The sequence below is a fragment of the Erpetoichthys calabaricus genome, chromosome 4 (assembly GCF_900747795.2).
Source record: "Erpetoichthys calabaricus chromosome 4, fErpCal1.3, whole genome shotgun sequence".
NCBI classification, from domain to species: Eukaryota; Metazoa; Chordata; class Cladistia; order Polypteriformes; family Polypteridae; genus Erpetoichthys; species Erpetoichthys calabaricus.
In genome coordinates this window covers 109,960,053-109,978,643 of record NC_041397.2, presented here as the reverse complement: position 1 = coordinate 109,978,643, position 18,591 = coordinate 109,960,053, and the positions used below count along the sequence as shown (strand labels likewise).

The following is an 18,591-nucleotide window of genomic DNA, read 5'->3' as shown; positions in this document are numbered from 1 at the left end:
TGCGTGTAAACTTTTTACCTTGTACCTATTGAGTTGTTTGATCTACCTCTTATAACCATAACAGTCCAAAATATTGTTTTTAAAAAGGGGTTGAAGATAAGAATAATTTATTTTGCTGTGATAGTGGGAAAGATGACCATCTAATTAAAAAGGCATAAATCAGCATTACCAGGCAAACAACATTTACATCTTGCCTGAAGAAGGGGCCTGAGTTGCCTCGAAAGCTTGCATATTGTAATCTTTTTAGTTAGCCAATAAAAGGTGTCATTTTGCTTGGCTTTTCTCTACATTCATAATGGCTAACACGGTACAACACCCTAGTACTACAGGCAAACAGCGAAAGGGATGGACATGCAGGCTTTCTTTGTTGTTTCAAAACTAATTGGTTTACTTGTACTATTACACAGTATGTGTTATACAGCATTACGTGTGCATTTATCTGTAGCTCCTCTGCTCTTGCATTCCAACTCAGATTGGAAATTTCCACTCACTGTGTCAAATGCTTGGACTAGTCATTCTGGATTTCTTTGCAAATTAAAAATGTCTTGGCAAATGTGTCAGAGAATGCACTACAGGAAACAAAGCTAAGATCCATCATTGAAATGTATCCAAAGAAGGTATAGTGGACATCTTGTGCCTACTGTCTTTGCTTGTCCTCTGTTATTGCTTGTGAGTGTGCATACACACTTGAAGTTTTACATTTATTAGTCTGCATGTCGAGATGTACATTATGATTTTATGTAGCTAGGTAGGGCTAATTAGAAGATGATCTCTGATGTGACAGTATTGAAGAAAGTATAGATTGGGATAGCTGGACATTTTAAGTAGACTTGTCTGATTTTCCGCATTATTTATGTTGCTAGTTGTATTTCAAGGACAGTGGATCATTACACCAGTATAAGCTGTTTATATCCGGCATTGACGCCAGTCTATAAATATAGCTGAGCCATGTTCACCTTATAGTTCATCCTCTTCGTTGTTTACTCTGCCCTAACCTTGCAAAAGTGAACTTCTTGTTCAGGTCCTAGTTTTCTTCTAGTTCCCTTAGTGTTCATCTTAACAGTCTAAGTAAAGCATTTTATATATTTAACTGTATATAAAAGATCATTCTGTAGTGTATTGCAAAGTTGAGAAATGGTGGAATTAATATCATAAGCCGATCATACTGTTTTATTTTAATACAAGGCTTTTGTTTTTCATGTAAATACATAAGGGGAACCATTTTTTATTGTTTACAATTGCATAAACACCTTTGAGGGATTTATCTACAGTGTGTCATAACTTTACAGTTATATCCTGTAAAAATCTACAAATTCATCCCAAGTTTTTCAATAGTTGTGCTTACTTTATAAGTTCTGGTAAGGACTAGAGTTGCCTGGATAGAGAGAGAGTATAAATACATGTTACTGTTTTGTGTAAGGTGTAATTCATACCCTAAGGTTACACATCTGTATTGTTGATTTTCCTTACTTATATTATTCTAAGACTTAAACAAACTGTTCAGTTTAGAAATATCCTGTAAAAACAGGTAAGATGTTTGTGCATATGTTAACAATAAGTATATATTAAGTATTTAAAAATACAGTCAGTCATGTCAGTCATTATCCAACCCGCTATATCCTAACACAAAGTCACGGGGGTCTACTGGAGCCAATCCCAGCCAACATAGGGTGCAAGGCAGGAACAAATCCCTGGGCAGGGCACCAGTCCACCGCAGGGCACACACACACACCAAGCACATACTATGGACAATTTAGGGTCGCCAATGCACCTAACCTGCATGTCTTTGGACTGTGGGAGGAAACCAGAGCACCCGGAGGAAACCCACACAGACATGGGGAAAAACATGCACACTCTACACAGGGAGGACCCGGGAAGCGAACCCAGGTCTCCTTACTGCGAGGCAGCAGCACTACTACTGCGCCACCGTGCCACCCCTTTAAAAAATACAGTCTCCACTATATGAAGTATCAGCCTTTTGGGTAAAGGTATATCAATGCCTCTACTGCTTATTTGTGTTCTACAGCAAGTTATTAATCGATGCTTTATGCTTCGGTGTGTATAGCCAGTGCTGTGCATCTGAAGACATTTGGCTTTCTCACTTGCATTTGCTATTTAAATATAGCGTGAATAAATCCTCTGGTAATAATTTGAAGCCCTTTGACAATCTCCCATTCCTTAACTTACCACGGTGATGTTTTTACTTGTGAGTGTGTTCTTGCTAAAATTAAGACTGAGCCTGTGCAATTAGTAAATGTTCTTGTTAACATGTACTCTTTGTAATATTTTTTTCTTTCATTTGCCACTAATGTTAGCATTTATGTAATAAAAATACTTTTGCTGAACTAAATTGACATACCTGAGAAGAAAAGTTACTTTATTTTTTTTTTTCATAAAAATTTCCCATTTTATGCAATTCATTTTGTGCCATGGTCTTTAATATTCTGATGATTGAATAATAGACATGATTGCGCATTTTACCACACTGACTTAAAGGTCATTGTTAATATCTATCTACTTACTGCAGTTACCTAAAGAATGGACATACCATCTTGTGAAAGATATTTTCATTACAAAACTTGGTTTGAGTTGCTTATTGACAAGTTAACAGCTGATCATCACATTGCATTGTAAGATATTTAAGTGCAAAACATTACAGTGTATACAAATATTTGCAGATTTCACTTGGGTGGAATACTTGTTAGTAGTCTAATGTAAAAGACAGCAGTCATCAAAAGTACTAGAACATTACAAAATTATTATTAGACTAGTGCATGAGAAATACAGAACGTAATTCAATCAAGCAATGTTAAAACTAAATTTAGTCATTTGTGTCTTTTTAGGCTATCTGTGCAAGAGATGGCAATTAAATATGTAAAAAAAAAAAACAAAAAAAAAAACTTATGCCATCTATTGAGGCATTTAGTCATATCAAAGTATAATCAAACATTATTATAATTCTGTTTAAAGCAGGAGTGCACCAATACTGCTTGAGTGCTAGTCTTGTTTATCCCACTTAATATCAGCACAGGTGACAACCTTATGTAACCCTAATGTGTGTGACAGTGTGTTTTTCTTTTTCATTTTTTAAATTTGTATTTATTCATTGAAATGTACTTTTCAGAGAAAATAAAAATGAAAAAAGAAATGCATGTGGTGCAGCCAGTGTTAGTCTCTGCTTGAATTGTACATACTCATTTAGCCACAGCAAATATATATATATTTATATATATATATATATATATATATAATATAATTTTTTTTTTTTGATGTACAAAGATTGGGTACAGACATCGACACCAAAGTTTTATACTAATTTGTTTATCACTGAGTTGTGCGGAGACAAAGCTTTACCCCCCACTTAGAGCTGTAAAAAGCCAGACTGTATAGAAGTAGTTTTTGAATAAGAAGTGCTATTTACATTTAAAAAAGCTCTCTCTCTCTCTCTCAAATTGTCTATCACACACACACACACACACACATAGAGAATGTAATGTAGGCAAAATGTTGATACATTTAAAGAGTTTGATTTTCAGTGCAGGATCACCATGCATTTCATATCTAAAAATCCAACACAATTTAACTTAATGTAACAATTAAAATCCCACTGCTCTTTCAAAACACAGGCCTAAAAGCCTAACCATATTGTCAGATTTTTCCTTTGGGCAAGCTAAAATCAATACATACTTCATAGCAAGTGGCTTTTTTCTCAGCCTGTACTTCATTTACACAGGTGATGGAATGAGCTTCTTATTATTCCTTGCTCGTTCTAAAATAAAATTTACAAGTTAATGTTTCAAACCTTCTGCAGCAGAGTTCCAATAGAAAATGCCTGATCATCTCTGTGAGATACCTTGTAAAGTAGCTGATTGGAAGTCAAAGGCCATTTTTGTTAAATATTGTTTTTCCATTAAGAGCAATTAGTTAAAAGGTTCCTAAATACTGAAAGCTAATATCAGATAACCAATGACTTGTTCACAATCTTGATTTTAAAAATTTTGTTATAGATTCTGCTTTGAAGAGTTGTTATAAAATTACACTGTTCTATTGCACATTTCTAATTTAGATTGAATTTATTGGTTGTTATTTATATTTGTTATTGAAAAGAAAAAGCTGATTAATAAGTGTACTATGTACATATGTCTCTATGTAATTTTTGACCTTGATGTGTTGCTGTTAATCGTAATAAATGTTAGTTAATAGGTGGCAGTTGTTGAATTATTAAATACATTCAGCTGTATGTATGTGTTGATGAACAAGAAGACTGTGTTCCTTTCTTGTTTCTTTTCATTTTTGGTAAACTAGTCATCTCAGTCTGTTTTGTTAAGTGTCCTCAGAATTGTGTCAAATTGTATCAGTACACTGCTAAATTAAACTCATGGAATATTGCAGTGTAATGTATAAAACTAGATGGCTTGTGCCATAAAGGAAAATTCAGCTTTGTATCATACCAATCCTCTGAGCAATGTTGAACAACACTGGCTTATTTTGACATTTGCTGTTCTGCCTTCTTTAGATTGGTTATTCTTCATAATACTTTTATTCGTTTACCTATTATTGATTTTCAGGAAATGCAGCTATATATCATACCAAGTATGATATTTTATGCATATTTTAACTTGTTACACAACTGTAGAACAAATCTGAATATCATAGATTATTTCAAGAGAATCTGTTGGCCTCTGATTATCATGGCATTCTCCTTTAAATATGCTTAGCTTTAAATGTATAACTTCAAAACTAGTGTGTAAAAGTACCTTAAGTCAGCAATATGCCATTGTCGTCTGTGTTGCATTAAAATGATTTTGGCAAATTTTAGAAAGATAAATTCTAATCTTAGTTTGTGTCACAAATTTTGTAGTACGTGGTATCAAAGTTACCTTATATTTGGTCTGCTGTTTCACATTTTATTGATTAAATGTAATGCGTGGCAATACCACGGTCCTCATTGAACTCTTTAGTTGAATCAAAAGATGTTCACATCGTTTACTACATAACACCATTTCATTTGTGGTGTTTCATAGGTTTCGCTAGAGGGCGACAAAGACTTTCATGCATGCTGTTGCTGTTTGTAATTTGTTGTATTCAAAAGATTACAAGTATGTGTGTCAGCCTATTTTTTTTTATTAACAAGCCTGAAAACGGTAGTTAAACCGCTTGTTTAGCCTGCACACACATTCTGTACTTTCAGGTAACAAGTAAGAGAATACTAAGGGCTCGTTAAATGTCACTCCAGACAAAAAAATATTTTAAGTCGATTTACATTTTTTTGCGTTGTCTGGTCATACTCGTATTGTTCTCTACCCATCTACAACTAAAGTTAAAAAATAAAGTAAATAAAAATAAACCGATTCTCCTTGCAGAGAGAGGACAGAGGCCTTGGCTGTAGCCGGTTTTTCCCAGTTTGAGATGCTCCGATTGAGGCGGTGTTAACGTCAGGTAGGGGCGGGCAAGCAATGCCGCAAGCCAATGGGTGGCATCCGTGTACGTCTGACTTGCATATTTTATGCAAATGCAGGGAGGCTGCAGATTTTGAGCGTAGCGGAGAGGAGCTGACCTTGGAGATTCCTTTGTGCTGCGAACAAGAAGGAGAGGGTGCGCAATACTCGTGCTTGCTCTCTCTTTTCGAGCTCAACTTAAGGTGTATTCGCTGGACGCTGCTGCTTTAAAAAGATGTAATTGTCCATCACTGCCGTTTTCCAAGATAAGCCTCAGGTTTGCGTTTTATGGACGAAATAGCATGAATGACCAGTACTACTCAGCGGCAATGGATCTTGGGGTTTGCCAGCTGAGAAATTTTTCAATATCCTTCCTGTCATCTTTGCTGGGCACAGAAACCTCGTCCGTGAGACTTGATAATAGGTAAATGACAAAAACCTGCTGAAGCTGTTCCCGTGTTTGAATAGTTTGGTCGAGGGATGTTTATGGATTCATTGGAATTGAAAGCAGGTTGAATTCTGTCACCTGTGACATACTAACATGAAGTTGAAAGGCTATTTATTATAAGGAAACCCAATGTGATTATATCAACAGAAAAAAATGCTGAAGTGGTAGGGGGCGGGGGTGGTTGGTGGTTAGCAGAGCAATTGTGGTATATTTTCCATCCGAGAGGAAGGAAAAGAGGTATTTCACTCGAGATACCTGCTAGCTGAATCGAGTAAAGCGTTGTAACTGTCTTGTTTGCGGTTTTTGTTTGATGTGTAACCCACTGTTTTTTTTTTTTGTTTTTTTTTACCCCCCCAGCTCTTCGGGTGCAAGTGTGGTAGCCATAGACAACAAGATTGAACAGGCAATGGTAAGTAGTACGTGCCACGATCCTACGAAAGCGAAATCAAAGGCTTTCTAATGGGGAAAATCGCTTATTTTGCATTTTGGGTTGTCGTAATTAGTGTACCGCAGTCTGTTTTGTATCCAACACGTTGAAAAAAATACTTGAATTTGTGCCCTCTTAAAAAAAAAAAAGCGACTACTTTCAACGTAACCGTGCACATTGAAGTGCCACGTTGAAAGATCTCCTTAAACCAGTGCGGTCTTGTGATATGAGACCAGTTTACTGCAGGTTCACAGCCTAAAGCCCCGGTGCGCTTCGCCTGATGGATACAGGTACTGAAATGGGCACAAGCTGTGGATGCTGTGTAATCCGAAGCCCTGCAGCGCTTGTTGGCAATTCCTACCGTGCATGATTGTTTTCCCCGAGATGGGAAATAAAGGATCGCGTATGACTAGCTTTCGTTATGCAACACGCATTTAGTCTTGGCTCGGTCATGGTGGCTGCGTTCTGATGATTTTTTTTTATTTCCTATTTAGTTGTTCGTGGTTATTGGACCTGCGCCTTAAGTCGAACACGTGACGCTGTCCCGTCCTCAAGCACCCCCCCCCCCCCCCCGTGTTTTCCTTGTTGCTAGGCGAACTCTTGGGCGCTTACACCCATCTATAAATAGGTCATTCTGTCATTGGCTCTTGATTGTAAGTGGGAAGGACATAGTGGTGTGACGAAATGCTCTGATCGCGTTGGGAAAATGGGAGTGGAATGCTGCAGAATGTGTGGCGCGTGCGTGTGAGGCTGTGGATGCGAGAGCGAACTGTTCTCGCTAGGAATGGAAAGAAACCGAGGAGCTACAGTCAAAAAGACTTTCCTATCGTTTCCTTTGCGGCATGCCTTCTAACTTTTTTTTTCTCCTTCCTTAGGATCTGGTGAAGAGCCACTTGATGTATGCAGTGAGGGAGGAGGTGGAGGTATTAAAGGAGCAAATTAAAGAACTGATCGAAAGGAACTCGCAGCTGGAGCAGGAGAATAACTTGCTGAAAAACTTGGCCAGTCCAGAGCAACTGGCACAGTTTCAGGCTCAGCTCCAGACTGGCTCACCACCCTCTTCCTCACAGCCTCCAGGAACAGCAAGTCAGCCTGTCCAGCCAGCTACACAGAGTTCAGGGCCCTCAGCGTAGGACTGCAGTGAATAGGACCAGCAGACCCCTGCCTGGGACTTGGACTTGCAAGCATGGGGTAGAGGCACTAGGAGTTAAAGACCCCTTTCAATTTGCACATGTTTCTATTTCCGAAAACCTTGAGAAATCAAACACCGTAGATTTTTCTGACCGTACTGACATTTTTCACTGTCTAGACAATCTTTTTGTTCTTTTTTTTTTTAATTTGAGGGGGAGGAATAATACCAGAATTTTGTGAAGCAGATGAACGCTTTTCAGACTGTGGGATTCATTTGAAGCACCAATAGTGCAAATCTATCAAAACATACTGAAGAAGCTAAGATTTCATGCTGATTGGTGAGATGTTTAGAGGAATGCAATAAAGCGGAGAACATTGATTCACAAATCTTCTCATTATGCTCCCAAGCCTCAGTGTGAGTTGTGCAAGCACTTTCTTTTCAATGGTCAATGTGAAGAAACTTCCATAGAATATCAGAAGTGGGGGACTGGGACCCTAATCCCGATTCTGAACGGAGGAGGGATTCACCATCTTGCAATCAAACTTGTTTCCATTGTCTCCCTTACTTTAGAAAACACATTTTATTTGGACCCATATGGAGAAACCTCTCAATACAGGTGGTGTAAAGACCTTTTCAGTGTTTAATTTGAATAAACTATCCTCGTAGTAACAATTAAAAAAAAATTTTGTAATGTTTACCCTGCTTTTTTTCAAGCAGTTGTTAGGAGTAAAATGAAAAACTGCATTGGCAGAACCAAATACATTGGGATTTTAGCACAATTCCAGTGGCGGTGGTTGTCCTTATGTATATTTGTGTATGTAGTGTAAGTACTCTGTAATATAGTAAACTTGTAACTATTAGGTTGTACAGATTGAAATCTAGCTGTTTCATTGGCTGCTCTAAACCAGTTTTAGACAGTCTTTTTTTTATGCTGTAAAATCAGGAATGCAGCTTTGCAACTGTTTAGTATCTTAAAACTACTGCAGTGACTGTGTGTTTCTGTTTTCTTGGCTGCATAATATACTACAGTAAACCGTTGTTCACTTTAAACTATTTGAGGCAAAAGAGAATTAACCACACCATTGTGAGCACTCCGGATATTGGAAATAATTCTTAATGACATTAAACCACACTTCTGAGGTAGGGTTTTGCATATACGTATAGTTGTATGCTTATGTCTTGTGCATGTTCCTGGAAAAGTTGTAACAAATCAGTTGCACTTGACTGTTGCACTTCTCAACTTTCAATAAAATAAAAAACTTCCATGTTGTTAAATAAATTGCTTGCGTGGACTTCTGTAATTTTAATCCTGAGAATGAAACGGAGAGCATTGTCCGTGTTTGCCATCTGTTCTTTGCAGCACACATTATATAATGTGAGATGAGCACACATGTATGCACGCCAGCTTGCCTGTGCTTCATGTGAACTCTCTCACACTGAGGCCTGGCTGTGAACTTTGACAAGCTGAGTGAGCTTCCCGCCCCTCTTTGCTGACATCACACTGGGGGTTCCCTTCTTCACCCTGCCCCCTTCTACAAGTTCCAAACAGGAAGCTGCTGCACATGCTGTGTCTTCGCCTCAGTGCCTTTGTGACTTGAAGCAGAGGGAATGTTCTGGACTGTTAGAGCTGCTCCCACAGCTTTTCAGTTTAGATGCATTTTCTGTGTGAGGTTAAACGCCACTATGTGGTACTGGCAGGCAGCAAAAGTGATCAGTGGCGCAGAGCATTTGTAAAGATTAAAATAGAGAAAAGCCAAGCAAAATGACACCTTTTATTGGCTAACTAGAAAGATTACAATATGCAAGCTTTCGAGGCAACTCAGGCCCCTTCTTCAGGCAAGATGTAATTTTGATTACATCTTGCCTGAAGAAGGGGCCTGAGTTGCCTCGAAAGCTTGCATATTGTAATCTTTCTAGTTAGCCAATAAAAGGTGTCATTTTGCTTGGCTTTTCTCTACATTCATAATGGCTAACACGGTACAACACCCTAGTACTATAAAGATTAAAATAAAATGTCCATTTTCTTTCCAAGTATTATATAGCACTTTCTGCACTTTATCAAGTGTCACGACAAGTCAATTGTGTTAAGTCTTTGGTGGACATTCATTGATATTCTGTTAACTTTTTTCGGGACTGCTCCATAGCAGGACTACCAGGGTTTTTGTATGTGTTAAGGCTTTTATTTGAACCCTAATAATTGATTTTATCTATTGTTTGGCTTGCTATATGGTTCTTTTAATATCAAACACTGACAGGGCATTTTACAAAACAAGTTGCATAGCAGTATAAAAACAGATGTATTGAATGCCATAGATTAAACTGTTCAGGAAGATAGGAAATAAAGGCAAACAGATTTATTTTCAACAGATTGAAACAAAGTGTGTTGAGTTGAGTCTCTCTTGGAGTACTAGAATTAAAAGAACTTCTCAGACTGGAGAGCTGCCAATAACCAGTAGGTCCAGGCAGACTTTTTGGTAGTCTAGTTGCATTACATGGCATTGTCGGGTTCTTTGAGTGCTAATAGATAGATAGATAGATAGATAGATAGATAGATAGATAGATAGATAGATAGATAGATAGATACTTTATTAATCCCAAGGGGAAATTCACATTCTCCAGCAGCAAAAAATATTAAATTAAAGAGTAATACAAAATGCAGGTAAAAAACAGACAATAACTTGAATAATGTTCAACGTGAAAGTTGAAAGAAAGCCGTTTTTATGGATTCAGGGCTTTGTTCCTTGTGTTGCACACTGGTGGAGGTGATTAGAAAACAGACAGGAAACCAGCATAGTGCTGCTATGTGTCAAAGGGTACATTACGCAATAAAGTGGTTTCTATTGTGCACTGACTTTTTAAACATTTAGCTAGCAAACTTGTGATCAGTGAAAAGAAGGTTAATAGTAATAAAAACTGTACAGTATGGCATGTCCATATGTAGAAACTGAGGTGTACTTTGATAGTCTTGTTTTAGCTGCTGGAATCTTTTTTTAATGTTAACATAGAATGGTTAAAAATTTAGAATTAAATCAAAAATGACCACAGATGCAAAAACAGGTTGCAGACAGTTATTTTTTCCTTCTTCGCTTTTCTTAAAGTATATTCATATGTAAAGAGGGGAACATCAAGCAGTGATAGTCAGAAGAGAGCTGAAAATGATTAACATGGGTTTTGATCAGGGCAGCCTGCTGATGAATCAGGTGGGCAAGTATATATGTGTGTGTGTCTACATATATGTATGTATATGTATATATATGTGTGTAAGTATGTATGTAACCAGGTTTGTAAATATAACACAGAAGCCTTCTCCTGCTTACTCTGTGCTCTTACAGGTCAGAGGACTGTCTTCACTCTCCTTGACAGTAACACCTAGGAGTTGGTGTGCTATGATGTGAGGAGGAGTGTGGGAGGGAGTGGAGCATCTTTAGTGACATGTACAGTCAAAACACTGGTTCAGTGGCCAGTGAATCAGACAAGTATTGGTAACAATTCTGTCAAATGCTTGGACAGCAGTTCCTGAAGTTCATTTTGGAATCATCCTACCATTCACTGCAGACACACACTCAGCGTATGCATCCTTCTGATATGACGCTTTTGTTGCCAAAACTTTTCCTCTTTTCAAGAAATGTGAAACAAAATGCATAAATGCGTAGACACTTGTCTCCTAAAAGTTACTAGTATGAAAGGGGCTTTGCAGCATGTTGTTTAGTGACAGGAGAGCCTTCGAGATCTTTTGAAAATTCTTGAAACTACAGTCAGCAGATACTGCCAGTATGACTTTGGCAAATTTCATAGTAGAATCACTGGCTTAATTAAAGAGAAACTACATCTTAGAGTTTGTGTAGTCAGAAAATATGTCAACTCTTTCTGTATTTTCTGTTGGTTTGAAATCTCTGAGCCACTAATACAAAACAGGTGAAAGGCAGGAACCAACCCTGGGCAAGATACGTCCTCACTCCCACACACCCTTGCTCACATAAGGCTGATTTGGAGTCACCACTCAGTGCAGAGAAGTACTCACATGGACACTGGGAGATTGTGCAACTTCATGCAGGCAGAGGCTGGGCCAGGATTTAATATACAGTGGTTGAAGTTCAGAGTGGTTTGGCTGTGAATTTGCTGGTGGGATTATCACCCTTGGCCTCTTTTGTGGTGATCAAAAGAACGAGACACTGTTTGAAGTGGCTGTAATGAGGGTGTTGAGCTCACATTTTATCTCAAGATAAGGAGCTCTGTAATACAGGAGGATCCTTTAAGAGAAATGCTGCTTTTATTGGATTGAGAGGAGTCAGCAAAGGCAATTTGAACATGTATTTAGGAAGACCACTTGGTGCCTCCTCCTATACTGGAGTCTGCCAGGCCAGGCCCACTGGGAGTAAGGCCCCGAGACACGGAAGCGATTCTGTCTTCTAATAAGCCTGGCCTGGCCTGCACAGCTCCACTATGTCACCACTGTGTCCCTCATCAGGAAATGTGGAGTGGCAAACGAAATAAATGAATGAAGGACACAATTGACCTTTCATTTCAGTGCTTTTCAAGGCAAATAAATCTTTCATACGAATGTGTTCAGCGTTGACTCCTTCAGGTGTTCACGATGCTCCATGCAGTAAACATTCAACAACATCACTGCTGTATTTTCTGTGGACCACCCCGAATATTGTGTAGATTTGCTTTATACAGTTTTCTTCAATTCTTTGAAGCATATTTTTTGGGTTAATCTTTATTTCTTCAAAAAAAAAAGTTTTGGTTTGCTGGATGGCAGATTGCCTCAATTAAATGCAGTATACTCCTATATAGTAAATAAAAATCCAAGGAAGTTAATGTTGAGGATATTGGTAATATGAATAAAAAAGCAGCATAAATAACATACACCTTTAATTTATAGCCAAAACATGGGAAAGCATTTGTTCAAAGAAATGGTTCTTACCCAAACACCACCAAACCCCCCAACAATTACATATGTCAGTTATTGGCACAAATAACAGGGCAAAGAACTTTACATAACTCACTGGGGTCCCTCATGTGCTTAGGTTGACTCTTACGGACCACACTGTTTGTTTCAGATTGCAGGTTTAGTTATGTGCCTGAGCCATGGCTGGTCATTAGGATATAATGATTCTACTTTTAGTCCAGCAGAATTAGTTGTGCTTTTCTGAGGAACATGTTTAGGACTTTTTCATGCTGTGGAGCTTTCCAAATGTGATTTGGTTCACCTTGGATCAAATCACTTTGTTGTAGCATTGGCAACATGACTTTTGGTCACAATAACCCTGATAGGAAGTGGAGTTCATGCTACCAATGATCTTAAGAGTGCCTGGCCAGTGGCTGCTTAACAGGCTCATGTCATCACTTGTCCACCACTATATGTCACTCACTCCATGCTTTCCTCTTCTGGTGAAAGAAATATTAGTTTGTGACCAAAGAGTTCAATTTTGGTCTCATTTGGCCACGGCACCCACGTCCAGGAAGGGCCCAGTGTAGCAGGCTATTTCAAACCGTTTCTTATCAGGAAGACTTTCTTAAAACCTGAGCCTACTGGCATGGATGTACAGTCTGGTCATTGTCTAAGAGACTTGGTGACCTCAAGATTAAGATGTGCATAACGTCACAGTTGGAGAACTGCTGGGAGGATCCTCCTTTGCCGTGTTGCTTATGCAGGGACGAGATGGACTTGCGTCATCTTCCTGGTAAGTTAATGACACTCTGTTATCACCCTGACAGTCTATCTTGTTAGATTTAATTTGACTTGTTATATAATTCAAAATGATTTACTGTATGTCCATTGGAATGTTGTTGTGTCAGGTCAGTTTGTCCTTGTGATTGATGACAATTTTAATCTAAAAAGGTTTTCTTAGCCCTAATTATATTTAATTAAGAAAGCATAACTGTTCATTTGGTTTACTGTAAGGGATGCAACCAGTTTTATGTAAGTCAAACTGCTCACTGACCAGTATGAACACCCTGTCTGATGCGTGTTCCTCCATTGCACTCTAATTAATGGTTCAGAAGATGGAGGGATGGTTCTAAAATCTTTACGGCTTTATTTGTCACGTTTTTTTTTTTATTAAATTTATTAAAATCATGTAACATTCCATACAATCAAGTCAAACTTAACACAAGTAAATTCAAATCACTCCCCACCCGTGAGAGAGAGGAAGGCCAACAGCCGGAGTAAAACTGTTAAGAGTAGTAAAGAGAGAAATATAAATGTTTATTCTAATATAGTATTCTTGGTTAGGTCCTGCCAGGTTTTAAAGTTTTGCACTAAGCCTCTAAGTGAGAATTTGATTTTTTCCAGTTTCAAATAGTATATAACATCAGTTACCCACTGACTTGTCCTCACAGGTGGTGCAGTGGTACTGCTGCTGCTTTGCAGTAAGGAGACTGTGGAAGATTGTGGGTTCGCTTCCCAGTTCCTCCCTGTGTGGATAGCACTTTGAATACTGAAAACACCAGTATATCAATGTAAAGAATTATTATTATTAAATGAGGAGATTCTTCCATTTGAACAAGATAAGTCAACGTGCCAATAGTGTAGTAAGGGCAATCACAGTCTGTTTGTCCTTCTCCACATTAAGCCCATCCGGGAGTACGCCAGTTTTTCTTTTTAAACAGAAGCTCAGTAAATATAACAGACGAGTACTCACCAGAATTAGTAAAGAGAAACAAAGTGTCTGATTGGCTACATACTGTATATAAAGAGCAGTCTCGGCCACAGGGGCGGTTTTGTTCGTAGTGCTTATGGTAAATGCCTATAGTTGGCCATTATCTGTACATTTCATATGTTTTTGTATCATGAGTTATGCCAATTTTTGCACTCACTTTATGAGAACACTACCAATAGAAAGTCAGCATACCCTTTTGAAATAGTCACTTCTTTTGTCTTACAGCCTGACATCAAAACTCTTTATATATAAAAAAAAAAAGCTTTTTCCTGCTTTATATACACATTTTGCCTTACAAAATTCAAGTAACAAAAAGGCAGCAGTTCTAAAAATTAAAATAAACAACTACAAATATTATAAAGCCACAACATCAAAGTGAAATGATAATTAAAAAAAAAATCCTGAACAATTATTGGATTTTGTAGTTTAGATAAGTGATCAGCCACTTAATTCTCCTTGTTGTAGAACTGGGATGGAAAAGTGATCAGTCCGTGTTATACTATATATGTAATACTTCACCTTGTGCTTTAATGACCGCACTCGGCCAAGTCTCGAGCAGCTTCGCACGCCTTCACTGACCCATTCCTCCTAGCAGAATTTTTTGAGTTCAGTCCATTTTCGCAGTGAGCTTCTCTCAATAAGTCCATCCACATTTAAGTCAGGACTATGACGTGGCCACTCAAGGACATTAACCCTTTTTATCCTTAAGCCATTGCATTTTTATTTTGGTAGTGTGTCTGGGTTTGCTGTCATGCTGGTAGTTGAACCACAAGCCGTCTTCAGCTGTCTGGCAGACGGCTGCAAGGATTTGTTTGTAATTGGCAGCAGCCATTTTACCATCATTCCTGACCACTCACTCAGTGCCTTCTGAACAGTAACATCTTGCCACGCTACACAGTACATGTGGCGTGTGTTAGGTGGTGAACTGTGTTTTGGTATCCACCTAACATAGCCCTTGCAGTTCAGTCCAAGAAGTGAGCTACTTGCTCAGAAGAGACTTCTTTTTTGCCACATGCAGCTTTGTGTAAAGCTTTCTGGATTTTTGTCACATGCACAAACGGCCCAATCGTAGCCATGAACATTATTAAGTCGTTCACAGAGTTGCCACTGACCTCTTGATAGCTTCCCTGATCGACATCCTCCTGGCTTGCTCATCCAGACTTTGGTAGGTGTTGGTGGTGTCATTCACCTTTCACTTCTAAATAAATGCCCTGCACGGTACACAGAGAAAGAGAGTTCACTTTAATTCCTTCTCCTACCTTGTGTCTTTTCACAGCTTTATCCCAATGCCCTTCTGAAAGCACCTTTCCAGCCATGGTGGATTCTTTGCATTGCCGTGGAATCCTCAAAGAACAATTGGATTTGTTCTGAAATAATCCAAAGCCCTTCAAGTGATGTTAGATGGGGGGGCTGTTAGTGTGGTGTGTATGATCTGGAAGGTGATTGGTGGAACTGTAAGGGCCTGATCTGTTATCCAAGCCAGGATCACTTATTACATCTTAATAATTCTTCTGGATTTAAAAAAAATGTTAATTTCACTTTGATGTTGTGGGTTATAATGTTTAAATACAGCTGCAAATACAGTAGTTCTCTTTCTAATTTGTTTCCTTTTCCAGAGTTTGATGTGACTAAAGGTAAGGATTTTGACAGGGGAGGTGATTTTCTGTGTACAGGCGTGTATTTAGGAGTAGCCATCATAAGTCTAACTTTGAACTGCAAAAGGGCACCTGATTGTGACCAGTAAGGCAAACGCATCTGTGTAAATTCAGCCCTCTGCCTGGTGGGAAAGAATGGACTGATGGGATTGCCAGAACTTGAAGCCAGTTTTTTTTTTATCGTTGTATATATAAAGTTCATCCATCCATCCATTTTCCAACCCGCTGAATCCGAACAGAGGGTCACGGGGGTCTGCTGCAGCCAATCCCAGCCAACACAGGGCACAAGGCAGGAACCGATCCCGGGCAGGGTGCCAACCCACCGCAGGACACACATGCACACCCACACACCAAGTTCATGAAAACATTTTAATGGACTTTTCATTTTATTATTAATTCTGTACATTAAAGCTCAGATATCAAATTTGATTGGGACCCTTGTCTGATATTTTGGAACACACCCTTTTGTGGTAGGTAGTTGCAATCAAACACTTTTCTGTAGCTCTGAACTGAACTTGTACTCCAGTTCTCTCGTAGGTGTGATGGGTTCCTTCTCCCAGCTACGCTGTTCAATGAGGTTCAGACCAGGACTAAGAGCAGGCCACATCAGACCATTCCAGTGTTTTTTAGGTGCTTGTCTGTAGATGTGTGTTTTGGGTCATCATCCTGATAGAGAACCTATGACATGTGACTTGAGACAAAAGCTTTCCTACCAGGCAGTCCGTTTCACTTCAGGATGGCGTGATAATCTGATTTCATTGTGAGCCGCACAGATTCAAGGTAAAGCGAACTTCTACCTCTTAAAGTAAATCAGTCCATTTCTCATGGACACCCCGTATGAGGACGGCTTGCGCTACTTCAGACTTCTTTATTCTGACATTAGAGCCCTCACGATTGTATGAAAATGACTTTTTAAAATAACTTAAAGCTAACCAGGAATCCTGGATGGAAATCCCAGTCTGGTTGTCATCAGTGTGGAGTTTGCATGTTTTCTCGCTGTCTTTTTATTTATTTAATTATTCTGTACCAAGCACCCAAATCCTATTATGTGATAGCATCTACTGTTGAATTCTGCTCCGTACTTGTAATATTTTTATTTTACTGTTGTATTGAGGATTACTTGTGTTTTGTTCTGTGTATTGTATTATATTGACCCCCTTCTCTTTGACACCCACTGCACGCCCAACCTACCTGTTTAGGGGTCTCTCTTTGAACTGAACCTTTCTTCCATTTTTTGTGGGAGTTTTTCCTTGTCTTCTTAGAGAGTCAAGGCTTGGGGGGCTGTCAAGAGGCAGGGCCTGTTAAAGCCCATCGCGGCACTTCTTGTGTGATTTTGGGCTATACAAAATAAATTGTATTGTAAGCATTCCTGTTTATTCCTTGTTTATCCACAATATTCACTTTTGATTCTGTGCTGTTCCCCGTGTGTGAACTTGAGCACCCCCATCCAAATCTAGCTTGTGTGTGATAAGCGGCTTTGGTAAATGGATGCATGGATGAGCTGCCCACCTTTTAAAAGCTTGTTGTGTGCCACCATTTTTCCACCGTGGCTTCAGTTTTAAGTTGCTTTTGTAGCAGATTTCTGCAGATTCTTGTCGTTTTATGAATTTACAAAGGGGCTCCGCCCCCTGCTCGCTTTGCTCGCCTACCCCCGGCGTTTTGAACCCGTGCCCGCTGGGCAGCCACGTGTGAGGATGATGCACATTTAAAATGGAGCGGTCGCCCGTGTCACTCTGGGGCCCCCCACTGTTAATACGGAGCTCCGTCCGTACTATTATGCGGTGCATTGTGGACTACTGCGGACCCCGTAGTGTTTCCCGTTTCAGTTTGTATCTCGGTCAGTCGAGCTTTTGTTTTTGAAGCTTTTGAATTCCGGTCTTCATTATCAGTAACCTGCTGTCCATGTGTTTGGCCCCCTCGTTTAACCTGTTTATGATGTTTTACTTTGCTTTCTACTCTGTCTTTCATTTCTGACCTTGCTTTATTTTGCTTTTGTTTCAATGACACCTGGTCCGTGGTGAATATATTTTCCCCTTTTCAAGTAATAATTTTCATTTGTTTGCGATACTGTGATGTTTATCGTACTGTTAATAATGCATCACTGTAATGTGATTCACCTATGCTGTATAGTTTGGACGTGTGAGGATGACGTATGTTTAATACGGAGCGTTCGCCCGTGTCACTCTGGGTCCCCCCACTGTTACTACGAAGCTCTTTCCGAACTATTATGCGGTGCATTGTGGAGCACTGCGGACTCTGTAGTGTTTCCCGTTTCACTTCGTATCTCGTTTAGTCCAGCTCTTTCTTTTTGGAGCAGTGCCTGCCTGGTCTGCGGCATTTCAGACGCACGTTGTAGGCGCCTGCATTCATTAATTATATCCAGGCAGGCGCGTGTTTGTATCTCGGTCACTCGAGCTGTGTCGTGTTGAATCCGTGCCTGCTTTGCCTACGCAGTTTGAGACGCGCTTTGTAGGCGTCCACGTTCATTAGATCTGTCCACGTGGGGTGGGTGTCGAAGCTGTGTTAGTTGTTGAGCTGTTTGGTTTTGGAGCCGAGACAGTGTTGCTTCCGCGGTTTCAGACGCGTGTCCGTACCATCTCGGGTTTGATGTATGAACCTTTGTGGACTCCGTAGTGTGTCCCGTTTCACTCTGGGGCGGGGCGTTGACTCCTCTTATTTTACTATGTCTCCTCCTGCGCCTTCACCACGCAGTAGTGCCACTCACGATATGGCAGCCGACGCCTGCGCCTTCTGTATTATGTCGGTTTTTACCATGCTGTGTAGGCGCCTTTGTCTTTTGTATTTTACCGCGCCTTCCGACGCACG

The 18,591-nt window shown here is 39.5% G+C and overlaps 2 protein-coding genes across 3 annotated transcripts in view; both read left to right on the top strand.

The window, feature by feature from the left end:
* The window catches only part of tsc22d1 (TSC22 domain family, member 1), a 143,905-nt gene extending 135,181 nt beyond the window's left edge, over nt 1-8,724 (top strand). Inside the window, exons 1-3 of one of the 2 annotated variants that reach the window (XM_028799669.2) lie at nt 5,532-5,862; nt 6,244-6,295; nt 7,189-8,724. In XM_028799669.2, the coding sequence (XP_028655502.1) occupies nt 5,741-5,862; nt 6,244-6,295; nt 7,189-7,446 (432 nt within the window). In that variant the 5' untranslated portion in view covers nt 5,532-5,740 and the 3' untranslated portion in view covers nt 7,447-8,724. Of the gene's footprint in view, nt 1-5,531; nt 5,863-6,243; nt 6,296-7,188 lie in introns of those variants that run through there. The other variant, XM_028799668.2, reaches the window with a different exon arrangement.
* tpt1 (tumor protein, translationally-controlled 1) overlaps nt 1-18,591 on the top strand; it is a 1,004,241-nt gene that overhangs the window by 683,028 nt on the left and 302,622 nt on the right. The window lies entirely within an intron of this gene.